This window comes from Psammomys obesus, unplaced genomic scaffold (genome assembly GCF_907164565.1).
Source record: "Psammomys obesus unplaced genomic scaffold, mPsaObe1.curated_primary_1811, whole genome shotgun sequence".
Lineage (NCBI taxonomy): Eukaryota > Metazoa > Chordata > Mammalia > Rodentia > Muridae > Psammomys > Psammomys obesus.
In genome coordinates, this window is record NW_026596244.1 from 13964598 (window position 1) to 13984670 (window position 20073).

Here is a 20073-nt window from a genome sequence, read left to right on the forward strand (position 1 = left end):
GGGTTCCTTCATATTTTCTGTTCTCTTGTACTCAGTGGTCCAGTGGTCCATTTTTATTTTTTAAATTTACTTTGTGTGTGTGCATGTGCGTGGGTGTCTGCAGAGGTCAGGTAAAGGCTTTGGACTCCCTGACAGGGGAGTGACAGACAGCTGTGTGCTGGGGCCTGGGAACTGAACTCAGGCCCTTTGGAAGAGCAGCAAGTTGCCTGCTGGGCTGTGTCCAGACCTCGCAGTGCTCTGTCAGCCCACCATTCCTCTCTGCTGGTCCCATAGTTTTGTGGTGTATTATTGTAAAGTTAGATTGGCCCGTACTTTGTTGTCTTTTGCAATTAAGTATAAATTCTAGAATTATTTTTGCTTTGGTGAAAAAATGTCTGTCTTAAATAGGGTTTGCAGATATTATATATATTTAAATTTAGGTTTGTGTCAGATCTCTGTGGAACCCAGGCTGGCTTGAAATGTGCTCTATAGCTAGCGTGATCTTGAAGTCATGACTTTCTTCCCTTCCCCTCCCAAGTACTAGGGTTGTAGGCATGGTTTATTGGCTGTGACTGGAACTTTTAACATGACTTCTTTCAATCTGTGAACATATACTGTCTTTTTTAATGTGTTTGTGTGCCTTCAATTTTATCATTTTATAATTTTCAGCATAGATATCTTTTATCTTCTTACTTAAATTTATTCCCAAGTAGTTTTTTTTTTTTATAGTTATTGCGTATGGTATGCTTGCTTGATTTTTTTTTTTTTCAGATAGTTTGTCATTGTATAGAATGGCTACTGATTTCCAATACTGATTTTTTGCCCTGCATTTTCAATGACTTTTGTATGCCTCTGTTGAAATGATCAGATAGTTTTGATCTTTATTTTGTGAGTGTGACATATTTAGTTTAAGATCCATAATTGTGAAATTTGGAGAAAGTCATGAAAAAGCTTCCTGACTTATACTTACACAAGGACTTTTGAATGAGACCTCGAGACACATAACAAAAGCAGAAGTAGACAAATAATATTGAAAGTAAAAAGCTCCCACAGAGCAAAGTAAAAGAAGAGAAGGAAGATTTATTGGATGAGAGAAAATGTTTGCAAGTCAGACACTGAATAGGCCAAATATCCAAGAATATTTAAGGAACTCAGAAAACTAAACCAATACAAATAGCCTCACTTGCAACAAGCAAATGAGGGTAAGGGATGTCTCATTGAAAAAGAACACTTGTTAGGTGTGCAACTTGAGTCATGCTTTCTCACAGACATACAAAAGCTGGCTTTGGCCACATGGATCTGTGACCTCAGTGTTCGCAAGAGAGAACTTTTACACAGTTAGCTTGATGGCCCTAAACTGAGTTCCATGCTCAGTGAGAGCTTGTCTTGAGGGCCTAAAGCAAAGGCTGATAGACACTTGAATTCCCCCGTGGCCTTTGCACACGTGCACATTGGGACATTTACATGTATCATATAAGTTCATACTCCACACAGATGCACACATGTCCTTTCTCCCTCCTTCTCTCCTCCTTCCATCTCTCTCAAAAACAAAGCAAGTCCTTTAAACACTTTTCTTGAAAGCGGGCTTGGTAGCGTGCACCTTCATTCCTAGCACTTGGGAGGTAGAAGCAGGTAAAACGCTAAGTTTGAGTCCAGGACAGCCGAGGCTAAAAGGACAAACCTTGTCTTGAAAAACCAAACAACAACAAACAAGCGAAAAGACAAACTAATGGCAAAGATCCATTACTATTTGAGAAATCACACTGCCGTGAACTCTCATTGTGCCTCTCAGGTTCACAATTGACATATGTTGACATGGACTGGAGAAAAAGGAAATACTCAGCAGTTGGTAGAATTTTAAGTTGCTACCATTATTTGGAATGATAGTTTAGTGGGTACCCCAAACGAAAAATACCAAAACCGTGTGATCCGTGTTTCCCACCACTTGGCATGTATCCAGAGAAGTTGAACCTGTGTCTCACAGAGGGATCTGCACATTTAAGCTTTTTAAAAAATTTTAATCATTGTTCATAGCGCCAAGATACTGAATCAAAGTAGAAGTCAGAATGTATAAAGAAAGTATGTGGACCCATAAGAGAACACACTTTAGTCCTAGAGAAGGAAGCCCTCTCCTTTGTTAGCAGGGGAGCGTGGAGAGCATTGTGCTTCGTCAAGGGAGCCCAAGATCTTACCCATGTGTGACCTCTAGGAAGTGGGGAGGCCTGTGCCCTGCTTCTGTGTTGCCCATTACGGAGCTACAGGTAACGAAACACTCAAAATATCCAGGAGAAAGGATTGTCAGTGCTTTCCCCACCGTGACAAGTGTTTCAGATGGTAGATATGGAGTTGCCTTGATTTGACCATGTCACACTTTTCATGCTCTTTACACGTATGGAAACCGTAGTGGACTTTCTAAATATGTTCAGTTTTTTTTTCAGTATAAACAAAATGTCAGTAGTTCTCTATTGCCAATTTCTCCGTACAAACAAAAATAAGTCATGATAACTTTCACATTTTCATGATTGGTAGGTTTCAAATTGTAGCTTTAATTCTAATCAAACAAGTGCTGATTGTATGTGAAAATTATGGAATAAGAAATAGAATGAAATACAAATAGGACATTTAAAAAATCAGAACTCATGATTGGCTACATGTTTTGAGGTTCTCTTTGGTGTTATCTTAATTTTGAAAAAAGGTATTACAATGTTAAAGAATAAACACCGGTTGAAAACATATTCAGAGAATATGCTTCCCAGCATATTTGTGGAATATTGGATAAAATTTGTTGAATTTCCCTTAGTTTTAATTTCTTTAAAGTAGATATAATAATATTTGAATGAAAGATATATTGGTGGAATAAGATTATATGATGTAATTAAAACGTGCACTAAAGTGTCTTAGTGATGGCCATGATTATTACTGTTGCACTTTCATACAATTTAATGGTCAAAGCCAAGTATAAATCTGCATTTGAGAATCTTAGTACACATTAAAGGGAGAAGCTCATGTTCATTTAGTATTTGAATTTGAATTGGTATGTGCTTTGAGTAGCCTTGGTCTTAGGTAGGTTTCAGCTTAAATTAAGAAATTAATTGAGAGGATTTTTCATACTTTTACATTTTATTTTTTTAATGTTTTTATAATAAAATGCCAATAATAAATGTAATAAGGTGGTTTAAAACACAGGGAAAACACTTTCTTCTAAGATTTATTATTTATTTATCTATTTAATAATGAGTTTTCTAGCATTTCATTTCTAGTACATGTAAGGGAATTCAAGTAAATAATGATCTTCCAAGGTGAAATAATTGAAATTGTATTGTGAGCTCTGTAAGTATCATCTGATTAGGGGTATTTTTTCTTAATTTCAAGCCATTAGATATAATAATTCCATAAATTTAAACTTCAGGCAATTAACCAGTTCTACAATCCATTGAAACCACTGCCTTAGTCCTTAAGAATGATTCAGTGAGATTTTGTAATTTAAGCCATTGAAAGCATTTCAGCTGAGTTTTTAACAGTGGTAACCTCATAGCATATATTTATCTCATGATTTCTTCCATCATAGCATGAAGAAATGAATTATTGAAAAGATAAAAATAAATTTGTTTGCTTTCTGTCAGAGTTCATATCCACAGCCAGCCTTGATAGAAGACCAGAATGATTTAGACAAGTTTGCTTTGGAGACTCATAACATATGCTTGCTGGACAGAATTGAGTTATCCCTGCTCTGGAGAGTAAGTTACTGTAGCAGGGGCTGACAGAGATGAAGATAACTGAGGGAAATTCAATTACCTTTTAGTGTTTTCTTTCTAATGGGATTCTTAATGTGAAAAAGATCCTTACATGATGCGCTGGTTGCTCCCGAGCTGCGCCTTGATACCTGCTTCCCGAATGCTCTGGTACTTCAGATGGAGGCTCCTTTTGTGTAGAGCAGCCTCGGAGCTCTGTGTGGCAGATTTGACTGCAACAGTCTTTTAAGTGTTTTACTTGATGTAATTGGTAATTTATATAATTCTTGACGATAGTTTGTAGTGTCTAGTATTTTAGGTGAGGCTCTCATTTAGCATGATAGCTGTGCTTTTCCTCTCTCACAATCCACCTATTCATGGCTCTGTCAGTTACCGTGCGCTGCTTCCTGGAGACCTGTGCATTTTTGTTAGACCTTTTTCGTTCGTTTTTTTTTTTTTTTTTTTTTTTTAATCTGCCTTGGTATCTTTATTCTCCCACACTGTCTTCTATTTTTCAGTGTCTTAGAATCTGCAGACAAAAATCTGCAGTCTTAAACAATCGCCTTCAGATTCCTCTCTCAGTACCTTCAGTGTTCATAGATTCCTCTGTTGTCCTCACGTCCCTTGACAGACTTTGACATTGATGTCACAGCCTTCTCTTTTGAAAGGTTTTGTTTTGCCTTTACTTTCTTAGGGATGTTTTCTTAGTCCGCTCTTTATCTCTCCATTTCTTATTCCTTTGATCAAAAGTACAGGTTCCTGACACCCTCTGCGTTTGTTTTGACAGTTCATTAGTGATAGTGATACCTAAATGTCGATATAGGAAACATCATCTCTAGGAGATCTGTGGATTTAATTTATCTAGACGATTCAGAAAAAGCATTACAGGAACCACACAGTAAACCTGCCCTTCTGACCTCTTTGAAGAGTGTTCTACCTTTGCCCTTTGTAGGTAGTCATTTCACTTATTAATCCCTTCACAGTGTCTACGTACTCATAGAGGACTGTGTATCCCTGTCCCCTTTCTTGATAGGAATCATGATGTTACAGAACTCAGTATTCTGTTTTGACAACTCAGTATTTTTAAACATGTGAGAGACTTTTCCTCATAGTGTCTTTATTATTAAACTTTTGGAATTTTGTCTTAATATGTAGTATTAAAAATTATTGTAGAGTCTTTCAGGAGTTTGTTTTTTCCTTCTATTCTGTGTTCCAGGATCCCACTCAAATCACCAGGCTTTCATGGCACGCACTCTTTCACACTGAGCCATCCTGGTGGCTTCTGCCTTATATTTCTTGGATATAATTTTAATCCTATTTGTGTGCAAGTGTGTGTCTAATGAGTCTGTTAATTATCTCCGACATTCTTCTGTTTATACAGCCTAGTGTGGTGGCTTTCTTCTTTCTTTTTTTCTTTTTCTTCTCTTTTTTCTTTTTTCTTTCTTCGGCCTCAATTGTTATGTAAGAAGGATGACCTTGAACTTCTAACCTTCATGTCTTTGGACTGTAGATGCATGCCAACACAGCTGGCCATTATACTGCAGAAAGTTTTTAAAAGTCTTTTTTGTTTCAAGTATAGGAGTGTTTTTTTATGGTATCTCAAAATTTTTTTAGTAGTTAAAAGGGTAATGTATATACATATTATAAAGAAACTTTTTCTCAATATTTTTGTTTATTTTATTCATATATTTAGTATTTATTGTGCTATGAATCCCATTTATTTTATACCTATGCCTGTGTTTCCCTAGAATGTCCACCATAGTCCCAAATTCTCCCTCTAAGTTGACATTCTGCTTCTGTGATATTATAAAGGCCTCCAAGTTCTGAGGTGTGTTTGCAGATGCCTTCTCTCCACTCTTAATACATATACTTTTCTATATTGCTGTTGAAGCATTTCCGTTATTGAGGCATTCTGATTCGTTCTAGTGTAAGTAGGAATGTTTTCCTCATCCCCCCACCTTGTCTCCCTACTCAATTTTATTCAGAATTACAATATCATTTATGTAATATAGATTTACTTGTTTGGCTCTGTCATATCTGGAGATAGTATTATGTCTTCCTACTTTTGCTCTTGTGGTGTTTTGTTTGGGCTGATTAGTCTGCTCTTCTCAATAAAGTGTAAAAGGCAAAATGGTAGGCATCGTGTTGCTGTTGCTCATGTAGGAAGGAAGGACCGTTCTCTCTTAGGGAGACGGAACCGTGGGCGGAAGTGTGTATACTTGCTCCTCAGGGAAGAGAAGAGCTTCATTCCTCTTTGTTGTCGGTGGAGAATAGTAGTGTATCTTCTTTTAAAGTTTTGGTGGAATTACTCCTTGAAATAGTTGACTACAGTTTGCATGTTTTCAGACATATATGGATAGTATATCTTAGTAGAAAATGAAATTCATTGTGTTTACTTTTTAACCCTTTTATTAGTTTAGAAGCAGTAAAATAGTTTAAAATTAGGAGATATATTCCTTATTTTAAATATCTAGCAAAGTGGTTAAAAACTGCCTAGAAGGCTTTTGTTTTTAAATGTCAAAGAGTTGAGGGAAATAACCTAGAGTATTGTCTTCAGTTTTTTGTTTTTTTTTGTTTTTTTCATTTAAAAATTTTTATCATAGCTGGAGAGATGGCTCAGAGGTTAAGAACACTGGCTGCTCTTGCAGAGGTCCTGAGTTCAATTCCCAGCACCCACATGGTGGCTCCTAACCATCTACAGTGAGATCTGGTGCCCTCTTCTGGTGTGCAGGCACATACGCAGAAAGAACACTGTATAAATAATAAATAAAAAGTACAGGAGGAGAAATGTTTTAAAAATTTCCATTCATTTGATGTGTGGTAGGTCTCTTGAGGTGTTTCTTTTGCTTTCCTCCACGTAGCCAACTGTTTCAGCTGTTACATTAGTTTGCTACAGTAATTTGTTTGTGCTATAGATGGTTCTGTGGTCAGTTTACTATTCCATGTTTTCAGTGACTATTAAAGTCTGTTAGTGTGCATGTGATTTTCAGTCATGGAGAAGTGTTGTCATTATTGATAAAATAAGTGAACAGAAGGCAGTAATTCGTGGGTGGGTATGTGCCACTTGGCACGACTGCCTCATCCTCCCTCGCTGGAGAGCACGACAGGTTGCAGTCTCTCATGTGAAACAGCGCCCAGACGGAAGCTGCCCGACCGTGGAGGTCGTGCGTTGTTCTGAGGCTGAGGCGGTGGTAGTGCTGTGGTCTGCGCTGTGCTGCTTCCTGTTGGTCCCCGGGTTCTAAGTCTATCGCTATCGGTTTCATTGCAGTTATTAGCTACGTAAAAACAAACACTTTAAAAAATAAAATCCAAATACTTTTCATAGGGTTAAACTTGGATGCTCCAACTTAAAAAAAAAAATCACTCAAGTAAATAAGACAATAAGGAAGAAAATTTTTGAATAGTCATGTCATGTGGAAAGAAAGGATTCTGAACTCTTTTTCTTGTCATGCTTTATAAAATACAGTTTGATACTCAATTTTTCATATTTTTGTTGTGAATGTCTATCACATGTCTACTTGTATGCGCGTTGTCTGTATAAATAAGAGTACTGTACTGGAGACTGCAGCAGCCTCTGTCTTGATGAGCTCTGTTCTTGGTACACCCTCTTGGCTGAACGTGTGTGTCACTTGTTGAAGAGGTGCTTGAATTTCAGTCAGTGTAGCCTGATGATAAATACGACATCAATACTCGCCATCCAGCTATAGTGTCAGGAGCGTGCATGGGGGTTTGTGCATTTTGTTTTTACATTTTTGTTTATATTTATTTATAGGGTAAGAACAGTGAAATAGGTCTTGGAATTATTTGCTTACATATGAATATTTTTCAGTGGTAGGTTGCTGGTTTTGTTATAGTTATCACCTTAAATAAAAGTGATAATAGAAAAGTATAAAAAAGATAGCATAGGGGCTAGAGAGATGGCTCAGTGGTTAGAGCTACACTTTCAGAGGCCAAGGGTTTTGTTCTTAGCCTCCATTTCAGGAGGTTTATATCCACCTCTGCCTCTAGCTCGGCATTTTGTGCTTCTGGGCTCCCAGGGCACCCACTCGTGCCATGAAATCACACATATAAACATACCTTTTAAAAAAGGTAAAATACACATGTAATGAAATAGGTAAGTATTATTTTTCCTTTAAAGCTCTAAATCACAGTAGTTCATTTACCAAACCAGTAAGAGAGCACGTTACTGCTGAGCATTGTTCTGGCTCGGTCAGATAACCATGTACGTGGATCATTTACCAAGCAGTGCTAACACACCTTTAGCTCAGATTAATGGAAGTGCTTCTCCCCAATACTGTGTGAGAATGGAATGGGCTTTCGAATCGTGTCGTGACTCATGGCACGAACTTGCACTTGATTAGGGGTTCTGCAAGCTCTCCTTTTGAGTAACCCTTTCTGTATCCAAGCTGTGCTCACACACATGCCTGTGGTCTCACAGGTACTGCCGGTTTGGAGCTCTAGGTACCTGTGGGAACTTTTGTTTGGACTGCTCCTGCGAAGGCTGGCATCACAACTCTTGCTGTCCTATTAGTGGGCATTCTTCCGAGCAAAAGCCCCCATTGCCCAAGTCGTGGCCATGGCCTTTTGTTTTCCTTTTGTAAGAATGGCATCCACAGAAGGGAATCAGAGCACAGATGGGTAACAGGGAGAGAAATCACATCACCTTGAATTCACATGAGCCCAGGCCTTTTCTCTTTGTCAGTTCTAAGGCCTGGTCTAGGTTGTGCATACACACACACACACACACACACACACACACACACACACACACACACATTTTTTTTCTCTGGAATTAGGTCTCATCCACTTCCAGTCATCCAGTCTGTCTGTCTGTCTGTGTCCCTGTCTCCCCTCTCCCTCCCTCTCTCTCTCTTCCCTTTTTCTCTGTGTGTGCACGTGTCTGTGTGTACATGTGAGCACACATCCACGTGTGTGTGGGTGTCTGTACATGTGGAGTAGTGTTTCAGGTGCTGCCTGTACACTTTTCTGCACAGGTGGAGACTTAGAGGCAGGTATGTCTGGTGTGTGGTGCAGGGTGTCTTAAGTTGTTTTTCCTTTCTGTTGTGGCTTCACATTTTCTCGTTCAGGTCTTCTCTGGGCAGCTGTGAACACATCAGGGACACACTTGCATAGGGCACAAACATGCATTATTAGAAGCTATCATTTTTAGAGCTTGTTACGAAAAAAAAAAAAAACAAACCAGTAGTCATTGGGGATGAAAAACAACTGTGTAAATGTGAATTAGTTCCAGCACTTGGGAGGTTGAGGCAGTCAGATCTTTATGAGTTCAAGGCCAGTCAGGGCCATGCAGCGAGTTCCTGTTCCTGTGCAGCCAAGGCTGTAGATTGAGGCCCGGTCTCTCAGTTTTTCTCATCCTGCGTGCGTTGTTTGGGCATTTGCTTCTGGCTGGTCTTTGCTTGTATATTATTTATGATGTTGTGTTATATGAGTGTGTGTGTGCATCTGCATTTCTTGTGCTCTCTTTTCTTCTTTCTTGCTAGCTCATTCTTTTTGTTGTATTCTTGTTTATTTGTCTTTTTATTGTCATATTTGTTTTCTTAAGAGAGGGAGAAAGAGGCATGAAGTTGGCAGGGTGGGGAAGTTGGGAAAGTATGAGGGAGGTGGAACCATGATCAGAATATATTATATGACAAAACTTTTGTAATTTAAAAAGATAAAAAAAAATCAACTATCAGGTTTCTGTTTTCAGATTTTAAAGTTGGTAATATGAGATTATTTCAAAAGCATCCGTTACCTCTTTTTAATGAAAATTCTGTTTATGCATATTTGCCAAGCAATCATGTTTGACATAGTTTTCACAAACATGGGGTTCATAAAAATATTTTTACACAAATATATTATGTACTGTGACCACAGTCACCCCAGTGTCTCCTCTCTCCCATTTTATCCAGCCCTCCAGCCAAAGTTATACCTCATATCCTATATGCAAACACAGAATCTAGGATGCACAAATAGAGGAAAACACCTGATACTCCTCCTTTCAGTTTACTCATTTTATTTACTTGAGCTACCCCTCATCCGTTTTCTTTCACGTGACTTAATGTTGTTTTTCTTTATGGCTGAATAAAGCTTGGTCACGTGTTTATGCCATACCTTCTTTCTCTGTTAGGAGTCAGGCTCATGCAGTGTCTTGGCTCCTGGAAGTACTGCGGCAGCCTGTACGGGGGTCCAAGACTGTGGCGTGCTCATCCCCAGTCTTTCTAGACGGCCAGGAGTAGTGTAAGTGGTTCGTATGGTAGTTCTGTCTTCAGTTTTATGAGAGAAGTCTGTACTGATTTCCACAGTGACTGTACCAATTTGCATTCCCGCTATCAGTGTATAAAGGTTCCTCCTTTTATCCTAAACATACGGTAAAATGTCCAACATGCCCATCAGGAAAATGTAAATAAAACAGTTTTCAGCTTCAATCTCCCCCTGTGGAAATGACTATTATTAATACCTGTCAGTACGAATCAGAGAATTTCTAGCAGTTTGCACGGAGATACACGAATTCAGTTACCATTTTATATGTTAAGTAATTCAGCTGTTTTAGGAATACTTGTTTTTGAAGAATGGGTAAAATGTTGCTTTCATGACAGAAAAGCCACCCTGGTGTGTCTGAGAGGGGAGCGCTCGGGCTGCTGTATGGCAGGGTCTACTCCACACTGGCCTGACGCCTACTGTGCAGCCCGTGTTGTCGCCCGGACGGTTTCCTGCTATTTCATCGGTTCTGTCTTGAGAGCTTGCTTCTTGGTGAAAGAAGCTTATTCTCTCTGGTTGAGACGGTTTCTCCATGGCCCTGTGTACAGGGCTTCTGCCTCAGTGGAGGGCTGATGCTGTTACTGTTCTCTCCTGCTCTGAAGCTGTGGTTGCGTGCACAGTTGCTCTTGGTGCTGGAGCCAGGGCTGCTCACTGTGCGGCAGCGCAGAGCATGGGGGAGCTGCACTTCACGTCCCTGTTCTCATCGCCCCGGTCAGTCTTGTGTTGAGATGAAGCAGCTGAGATACAAGATTTCATAGAGCTTCCCAATTAGGGAGACTTCAGAGCTAAGGCTTGAGCTGTCTGGTTGTAGATGCTGTGCTTTTAAGTACTGATTTCATTGTGGCTACTGATAAAGCTGCATCAGTTCTTTCTCATTCTGCTTCGTGTGCTTCTTTTGAACCGCTTTTGCTTTGCATTTAGCTGAAGTTAGCCTTTACAGTTGTGAATGTATTGACTCATTTAATCATGAGACCTTTCTACGTTAAAGAAATGACTATTGTTCTGTGTTTTAAAATCACATTATGATTTTTAAAAGTTTTTGAATTCAGACCTATTTATTGTTTGAATTTTGTCAGCCTTACTGAACACAGGTGCTGAGACCTTTTACTAACTTTACTAGATATACGATGCATTGCTGCATTGTTAGTGGACCCTTCTTGCCTGTTTGAACAGTGTTTGGGCACTTCTCTAAGCATTTGGTGGTTTAAAATATTAATAGTGCTCTAGTAAGTAAAAATAGTAAAACAGTGTTGTGTATACATTAGAGGCTTATGTACAAACTCCACCCTGCTTCATGTTGTCTTGTTTTTACAAATATCTTGTAAAGCATTTTAAAACAACCATTTATTATGAGAAACCTAAAAGGTTCAAACCTGTTTTAATCTTTAAATCATTTAATATTATTGGGGACTGCATTTTGTGGAGATAAGGCCTTAGAACACATTGCACCTAGTCCATTAAAAGAAGAAGAAATGGGAGAGATACTTTGATAAGTGTCCTGCCGGCTGTAACCTTGAATGCTGTTATGGGCTACTGGGGGGAGGGTGCTGGATCTGTTTCATTGGCTTAGACCTCTTCCTGCTGAGAGAAATCAATACTTTGAGGCGTTCCATGACAGAGAAATCACTTCAGAATTAAAGGGGGCTGTCACACATTATCATTGGTTGACTTTTGTTTGCTGTTGAGGTTTTGAAGCTTTCATTTTTCTTAGTCTTTTTCAGGAGTCTATGGTTTCTGTAGATAGCATTAATTATTTTTTTCTTTTTAGATCAGACTTTACATCTGGGGTAAGGGATAACATGCAAAGACCTCTGAAGTGAAATATTGAGAAACTTCTTTCTTTGTTGAACTTTACATGGTTCTTCTTTTCAATAATTTTGAGTATATTTATCGTGGAAGTGTTTTTGAGGTAATTGAGAAGCAGTCCTCTGAAAACTGTTTGGCAGAAGCCCTGCGTCCCCACTTAACTTCCAGCAATCCATGAGTAGCCCTTGAAATGAAGAATGTGGAACTCTATGTCCCGACATGGAGAGAGCTGCTGTGAACCCACACCTACGCGGAAGAATGGTCACAGGCTGTGCTTTTTGTTTCCTATATCATGGTTATGTGAGTGTGTGTATATATATGTATACACACACACACACACACACACACACACACACACACACACACACATATATATATATATATATATATATATATATACCCTGTGTGTATATATTTGTATACATATGTATATGTACATATGTTTGCATATATATTTGCACACATACATATACATACAGGGTATATGTGTACACACACACACACACACACACACACACACACACACACACACGGTTTCTTTGTGTGGAGTCTTGGCTGTCCTGGAAGTCATTCTTTGTAGACCAGGTTGGCCTTGAACTCACAGAGATCTGCCTTTGTCTGCCTCCTAGAGTGCTGGGATTAAAGACATGTACCACCACCACCTGGCTGTAAATACCTTTTTTAATATTTAAATTTTAAACACTAAATTATGAGACCAAATAATTTATATTGTTAACCTACTATGCTAAATTAGGAAAAGGCTTCTGTTATATTTTGAGTCGGTTTTGGTTTCAAAATTTTCAATGTGTTTTATAATAATTTGGAGAGTTAGTTACTATGTATCAGATAAAACCTGTTATTTTAGAAACCTAATGCTTGAAACCTTGTAAGTGTGACATCTGTGGTTCAGGTGAGTTTCTTGCGGTTAGAATGTGTTGCACCGTTCCTCCTGTCTTGTCCTTGTCTTTAAATGGGGTCTGCTGTGTGTCCCTAGCTGTCTGGCTCTGTGGACCCCGTTGGCCTTCACCTGCCTTAGTCCTCCAGCTCCCCACAGTGCTGCAGTCACAGTGCAGCGCTTTGGCCTGCCACTCCATGCTGACACTGATAATTATAGACTTTTTCTTGTTTTTGAACATGCTGGCCATGTATTATAATGGTGTTGCAGTTGTTGTTAGAGAACCAACCTGTACTTTTTTTGAGTTCTCTTTATGAAAATAAAATTTGTACATAAAATTTCTACATGAAATTAAATTTAAATAATTTCTTCACTTTATTTCATTGAAGTTTAGGTCATTTATTTTTAATAGACATTTATGTTACTGATCCCAGCTGTTTTCTCATATATTTAAGGCCATAAGTTTTTCTTTAAGTTCTACTGTTATGGTTGTTAAATTTTTTTCCTAACTTTCCTTATTCCTTTTGAGTTTTTCATAGATCTGTAAATTATTCTGAGTCAGTCTCTTAATTTCCACTTATGTGGGAACTTCTTAAGAGGATAGCCTTTTACCTTAGATGGTCAACCAAAGAGTGAAAAGGATCTGTATTTTTAGCTCTTTCTTGGCATAACTTCTCTAGTGACTTGTCCTTCACATTCTTGTCTTCTGAATAGATTTTTTAGAATTAATTTGTATGAATGAACATGGAGTGGTTCAGTGAGAAGACAGTTTATGAAAGCTAGTTCTCTTCCTGTACATGTGGACCCTGGGTTTTGAATTCAGGCTGCCAGATTTGATGACAAACACACTTATTCTCTTAGTCATCTCACAGCCCCAGATAGACTTTTTTTTTTTTTTTTTTGAAGAACATGGCAGTTTCCTTGTCCCTTTACAATTCCAAGGAGACATGTTGAGTGTGAGGAGTAACCAGTGTTTGTCTAGAAATAAGAGGGTAGAGACAGACATAAAGTCAGTCTGTGACGTGGCTGACGTCCACGTTACTTGCTCTAGGCAATAAAGTGTGGTCTTGGGCTGGAGGAGGAACCCAGTGGTAGATTGCATGTTTCCTCTTAGTCCCACAAAACAAAAAAAAGCAGAACAAACAAAATGTGTTTTGAATATTTTGGCAGTCATGTACTTTTGGGGGTTGAGGATCGAGTGTATAAATGTATTTAAGCTATAAAAGTGTCTTCTAGAAAAACAGTTCAGTGGTTGTTTTTAAGAAGCTATCCAGATTATTTCAAGCTCTTAATTTTGAACTAATAGAAACCTAGGTGAGTGCATTGATTGCTTATTAGAGGTTTTGCTAAAGTGGAATAAATGGGCAATTCTGAGAACAATCAAGACTACGTGTCACTGATTACAGGAAAGCTTCCTAGTGTAATAGCACGGCTAGGATAGAGGCGGGTGGTTCAACCTGTGTTTTTCAGTGTTGCAAGATGCCTGCTTGAGTAAGGGTGGCCTTTTCGGTAGTAATGTGGGCACATGCTTTGAGTTAACAGTTGGATCGGCCAGGAAAAATGGAGAGGCACTTCTAATTGATGATCTGGGAAGGGCATGTTTTGAATGGAACATTCGGCAGGACTGGGCAATCCACAGGAGTTTTACACTGAAAGGCCTGTAAAGGACAGCACTAACTTACCAGGGGAGGAGGTCAGTTCAGTTTGGGGAGGGAGCCAGAGCACGTGGTTTCATTCTCAGCTCACTTTTCCCGAACTTCATGGAAAGGGCAAATAGTTGGGAAGGCCGCATGGAGAGTTTAAGTTCAGATTGTCTCTGTTCCCTCACTGAGCAGTGGTTCTCAGCCTGAGGGTCACGGTCACAACCCATTTGGGGGCTGCACATCAGTTTCTACATTGCGCTTCATAGCAGCAGCAAAACTGCAGTTAGGAAGTAGCAACAAAGCACTGTGATGGCTGGGCTCATTGCAACAGGAGGAACTGAGCTACAGGTTCGCAGCACTGGGGAGGTGGAGGACAGCTGGCTTAGGGGCCCTGCTTAGGCCCTTACATTCTAAGTTGTTTTCTGTTCAGTGACGACTTACCTACTAGAAATAAATGAATTCTGAGAAGCAAGTTTATTTTATTTTTTATTATTTCCAAAGTAACAAATGTATTGTTTCTGCAATAGTCAAGTTGAGATTGAGTTACTTGGCTTTCAGGCCACTCCTCTGGTTTACACTCAGATGCCCGTACGCCGCGGTGATGGCGTAGTTTTCCCTTTGTGTGGCATTTGGTGCAGGGAAGCAGAGGCGACGGGAAGTGCTGTGTCCCGCCTGACCCGTCCTGAAGGGCAGCTTCAGAGCCCTTTACCTCTAGGGCCCAAAGTTCCAGTGTCAGCTGAACTCTAGGGAGGGCCTCTGTGCTACCTCCAGTCAGCCGTCAGACACAAATACAAGGGTTCTGCTCCTCCCCTTAACACGTGTGTGCACCTAAGTGAATAATAGAAATTATTAGTAACTGATTTGAACATCACCAATTTACACTATGAAGATATTCTTCAGAACAGAGACAAGATCATTACATCTTTTAGAAACATTCCTGTTTGCTTTCCTTTTATCATGTTTTAAGGTCAAATGTGACTGTAGTATGCTACAAGGAGACAGAGATTGATAATCAGGAAAGAATGGTCCTTTAATGTGATTTATATCTATAGATTTTATGTCAGATATGAAAAGTTGCCTTTTAAATTGTAGAGGAAGATCCATTAGAGAACACTTCCAACCATCTTACTGTTTAGCTTACCGTGAGTCCCTGTATTTAGAAATGCTTTTCAGCAAACTTTGGTAGGCTGCGCGCGCTTATTGTTCAGCTGTTCACAAAGAGCAGAGCGAGGTCTGTGGTCAGGCCTTGCAGCAAGCACAGGCACACTTGGTTGTGTTCAGTACTAAGATGTGCGCTATTCCTTGGGAGGACAGGGGCCCATTGATTTTCCTAACTTTCACCAAGAGTTTGAATTTCCTCTTAGGAGGTCAGGTTGGAGAAAGGCTTCTGTGGCCGCAGTGAGCATACAGGCTGCAGAGCGTAGAAAGACCTCTGCGCCCTCCGTATCGTTCTTTATCTGCAGGTCAGCTCTTAGTTCCTGCATGACTCTCTGAAAATGTCACTATCAGCTGACATTTTGCTTCAGTGGAATAATATCTTTTACCTAAGCCGCCATCCAGATATTTAAAAAACTAATATTTTTCTTTCTGTTTGTTCAAATCCAAATTTACAATAGTGTTCTATTTGTGGCTTTTTTTTTTTTTTCTAATCACTTTATTTTATTTGAACACAGAAAGGCTCTCCATCCCTAACCTTCTGTTTTGTTTTGTTTTTCCTTTTTTTTTTTTTTTTTATTATTCTCATTAGTTACATTTTGTTAATTCTGTATCCCAGCTGTATCCCTTATTCCCTCCCCAGTCCCACCCTCCCTCCCTCATCTCCTCCCTGCCCCTTTACAAGTCCACTGATAGGGGAGGACCTCCTCCCCTTTCATATGACTCTGTTTTGTCAGGTTATTTTCAGGACTGGCTGCAAAGTCCTCCTCTGTGGCCTAACAGTACTGCTACTCCCTTGGGAGGTGGGGAGGTCAAAGAGCCAGTCATTGAGTTCCTGTTAGAAATAGTCCTTGTTCCCCTCACTATGGGAAACCAATTGATTACTGAGCTATCATGGGTCACATCCGAGCAGAGGTTCTAGGTTTTATCCTCTCATGGTCTTTGGTTGAGTGTCCATCTCAGAAAAGACCCTGTGCCCAGACAGTGCTATAACAGACACCTAAATACTGCATTTGCTTTGCTTTAGCCTCATTCCTAATGTCTTTTATTTGCTACATCGCACTTACATAATTTGTTTTTACATGTATTTTAATATTTATTTTATTAATTCTACAGGAATACATTTAAATTTTTAGCAGTAGTTAAATAAATTTGAATATTTTGCTTACGAGCTAATTATTTGTTTTTACATTCAGATATTGGTGTACTCATGTTGTGATGTTAATAACTAGTATGTAACACTTAAAGTTGAAAAATAGGGTGAGGCAAAGTAGGAAATTCTACCCAAGAGAAAATAAAATGAAAGCATCTTTGAGCTTATACTCAAGTGCTATCTCGGGTCCTCCCCGCCCTTGTCCACAGTCAGTGTTTCTTCCTCTTCCCAGCAGCTCTTCTGCTGGCATGTGCTGCCCACAGCTGCGTTCTGCCGGTGACTCTCAGGAGGGTTGCTCCTGGGGGCGTGGACATCTTTGCAGTGGACGCCACAGAAGAAAATGCCTTTCCCTCTTCCAGCAACTATGAGTTGTCTGGAAATTCTCAGGGGAGGTGGCTTCATGAGCTAGTCCCTGTGTGAGGAGATGTTGAAGGACAGTCTACTCGGGTAACCAGAGCCGCTGCCTGTAGTCAGCAGCCGTGCCAGCCCAGAGAATGGGGTCCGGGCCACACCAGCACTTCTGCTGTGCCTTGCACTCTTTCTGCTTTCTTCCATGATGTCCCCTAGACCTTTGAGGGGACACAGGTGTCCTGCTCTCATGACTGACTAAGCATTCAGCGGTTATGTGTTCTTCAGTGACTGGTGGTTGAGTTAGCATAACCTTGTCATTTAGCAAGTTTAAACCTGAAGAGGGAGTTTAAACCCAGAGAGAGAGAGACTAAGGAATTGGCCAGTACGATCAAGAAAAGATTAGCCAGGAGGTAGGGTAATCTGGTTTATTCTGATTCATAGTGATTTTTTTTTCTATGGCTCACTCAGAATTCTACAATTTCTTTCCATTTAAATAATTGCTGAAAAAATACTTCTACCTGTATTTGTGTGTGTGTGTGTGTGAAAATGTATTGCTTCTCTGCTTTAAAGATTCATTTCTTCCCTTCCTTGAATAGCTTACCTTCACAGCATCGTCTATTGTTACAATAAAGTCAGCCTTTGATTCCTTATAACAGGGTATCTCACACATAGTTTATTTTCTTTATGCATGTGCCTGTCTTCTTATACTTTGAATTGCTTTTAATGGAGGGAACAGAAAACCAAATTCACATTGGTATGCAATGAGCATAGATTTAGTGAATCTTAAAGTCTTTAAGAAAATCTTATAAAATGACTAAATGTAGAGCGTTCTTTTAAAAATAGCATCTTATTAATTCTTTGAGAATGCCCCCAGATCATACTCACTTTCCATTCTTCCCAGGTCACCATCTCACCCGTGTGCCCTCCCCAAAATAGGGAAAAGAACACAGACATTTTATACCTGACAGAGCTTTCTCTCTTCCTCTTTCAGTCCTTGTGTGCTCAGTACTCTGCAGACAAACGAGAAGAGGAAAGGATGTGTGATCACCTAATTAGAGCCGCCAAGTACCGAGACCACGTGACAGCGACTCAGCTGACCCAGAAGACTGTCACCCTCCTCACCGACAAGCATGGCGCCTGGGGGAGTTCTGCAGTGAGGTAAAGGAATGCCTTCAGTGGCCCTCCTCCTTGTCAGTGCCTAGGTGTAAGGAAGAAGAAATGGCTTTGAGTGTGAGCAAGGCTAAGCGAGGAACCGAGTCAAGTGTGTGTTTTTACTGTGACTTCACAGGAAGAGAGAATCTATGGAGGTGTCTTCATGGAACTTTTTAGGTACTAGCTTTTTCAAATTATTTTTGAAGAGAATTTGTTCATCCTTACTTGTTTTACTTTGAATTGATTAGACAAACAAATGTTATATTGTTTTATTGACTGCATGTCATAGAATCTCTACAAGTTTTTAATTATTTTATATTTAACATGTTTCTCACAGACATAGAGTCTAATTTAGAACTTTTCCTGTAAATAATTTTGATATTTTTGATAGTTAATTAAAAAATTTTGAATTGAAGGCCACTTACAAGTGTTCAGTAACACAGAAGCGGTATAAACTTTTGGTTTCAGGCATTGAGATCAACTCCAAGGCTAAAATAGACGAGAGGAGCTGTGTTTGTTTGTTTTCACTCCTCCAGTTGATATCATAGGAGATGATGGCATGAAGTGACTTGAGTGGGTCATGAATGTTGAGGACAGTAACTCCCAGCCCCAGCTCTCATGTGAACATGTGTCAGCAGAGGTCGTTGAGTCTTGGTGGCCTTTCATGCTATGTATTTGATAAGGTCATTTTCATACCAAGTATGAGCAAGTTAGGATAGTTTGTGGTGTGTGTGGTACTTGGTTGGAACTGAGTGTATATTTGCTATCTTTTTATGTTTTTAGTTTTTTTCCTGAAATAAACTATATGATATATATATATATATATATATGTTAACTTTACACTTTACACTGTTTCACAGGTCACTGTCATCAGGGAGCTAGTCCTTGCTAGTGACGGCTGTTTATTTGTATAGTTCAGCATTTCTGTACTGTCGGAATCGCAGAGTTCTGATGTGATTTTAGTGTAACAAAATACCTTAAAGAGATAAATGGACTGTAGAGTGTATTTATCTGAAAAAATTACTGGTTTTATATCTGGGTTCCTAAAAGGCTAGACATTATTAAACTAACTTCTCAAATTTTAATATACCTGAAAATGTAAAGAAATCAAAAATTTTAGGGGTTTCTTTCCAAATGAGAATAGCTGTTATATTCTTGGCTTTCGAATAGATGCCTTTTAAAGTCATTCTAGAAACAAAAGATACGGTATTAAAAAGAACATTAACGTTAGTCAGTTGACTTTCTTCCTCCACCTCTCATCACTTAAGTGTTGTTGCCCAGCACACGGCACAGCACATTGCATCCTTGTTCGTAGTTTCTTGTCACTACATTTGCATGTGTCACAGTCCACTCTCACATACTGGAGATGCTTCTTCTCTGATGCTCATCATTCGTTCCGTTGTCGTGCGTTTGTCCGTAGCGATGGTCCTTTCAGCCGCAGAAGATGCAGCTGACAAAGGTGTGCTGGCTCTCCACTCTTCGGCCATGCTTAACTAGTCACTGACTTCCCTTGTAAGGGGCTTGCATAATCAGCTTGCAAATTATGGACATGTTTGTAATAAATGGAGATAGCATAGTGTACTTTGCTCTGCACTTAGCATAATTCTAGAAAACCTGAATGGCATTAGGGAGAAAGCAGAGCCACACTGAAGCTGTAATGCACTTAAACTGTCCCGAGCCTGTTAAAAGAAACATGCACAATGAGCAAAATTCTAGCGGGGGATTAAATTATTTTAGGTATAATTTCTTTCTGTTTTATCTAAAGACTTATAGTAGCATTTTTCTCTTTAATCCAATCATGTTAAGAGATTTTGAAATTTCATTTGTGTGTGTGTGTGTGTGTGTGTGTGTGTGTGTGTGTGTGTGTTTTGGACCCTCCTTTGGAATCCACATAATTTGCTTGTAGCCATGGCTATGTAGGCCTAATACTTTCCCATTAATGTCATT

General features: G+C 39.4%; 1 protein-coding gene across 1 annotated transcript in view; it reads left to right on the top strand.

The window, feature by feature from the left end:
• Nucleotides 1–20073, top strand: part of Lrba (LPS responsive beige-like anchor protein) — a 429351-nt gene that overhangs the window by 137054 nt on the left and 272224 nt on the right. The window contains exon 34 of the mRNA XM_055596564.1: nt 17966–18132. Coding sequence (XP_055452539.1) covers nt 17966–18132 — 167 coding nt within the window. The remainder of the gene's footprint in view (nt 1–17965; nt 18133–20073) is intronic.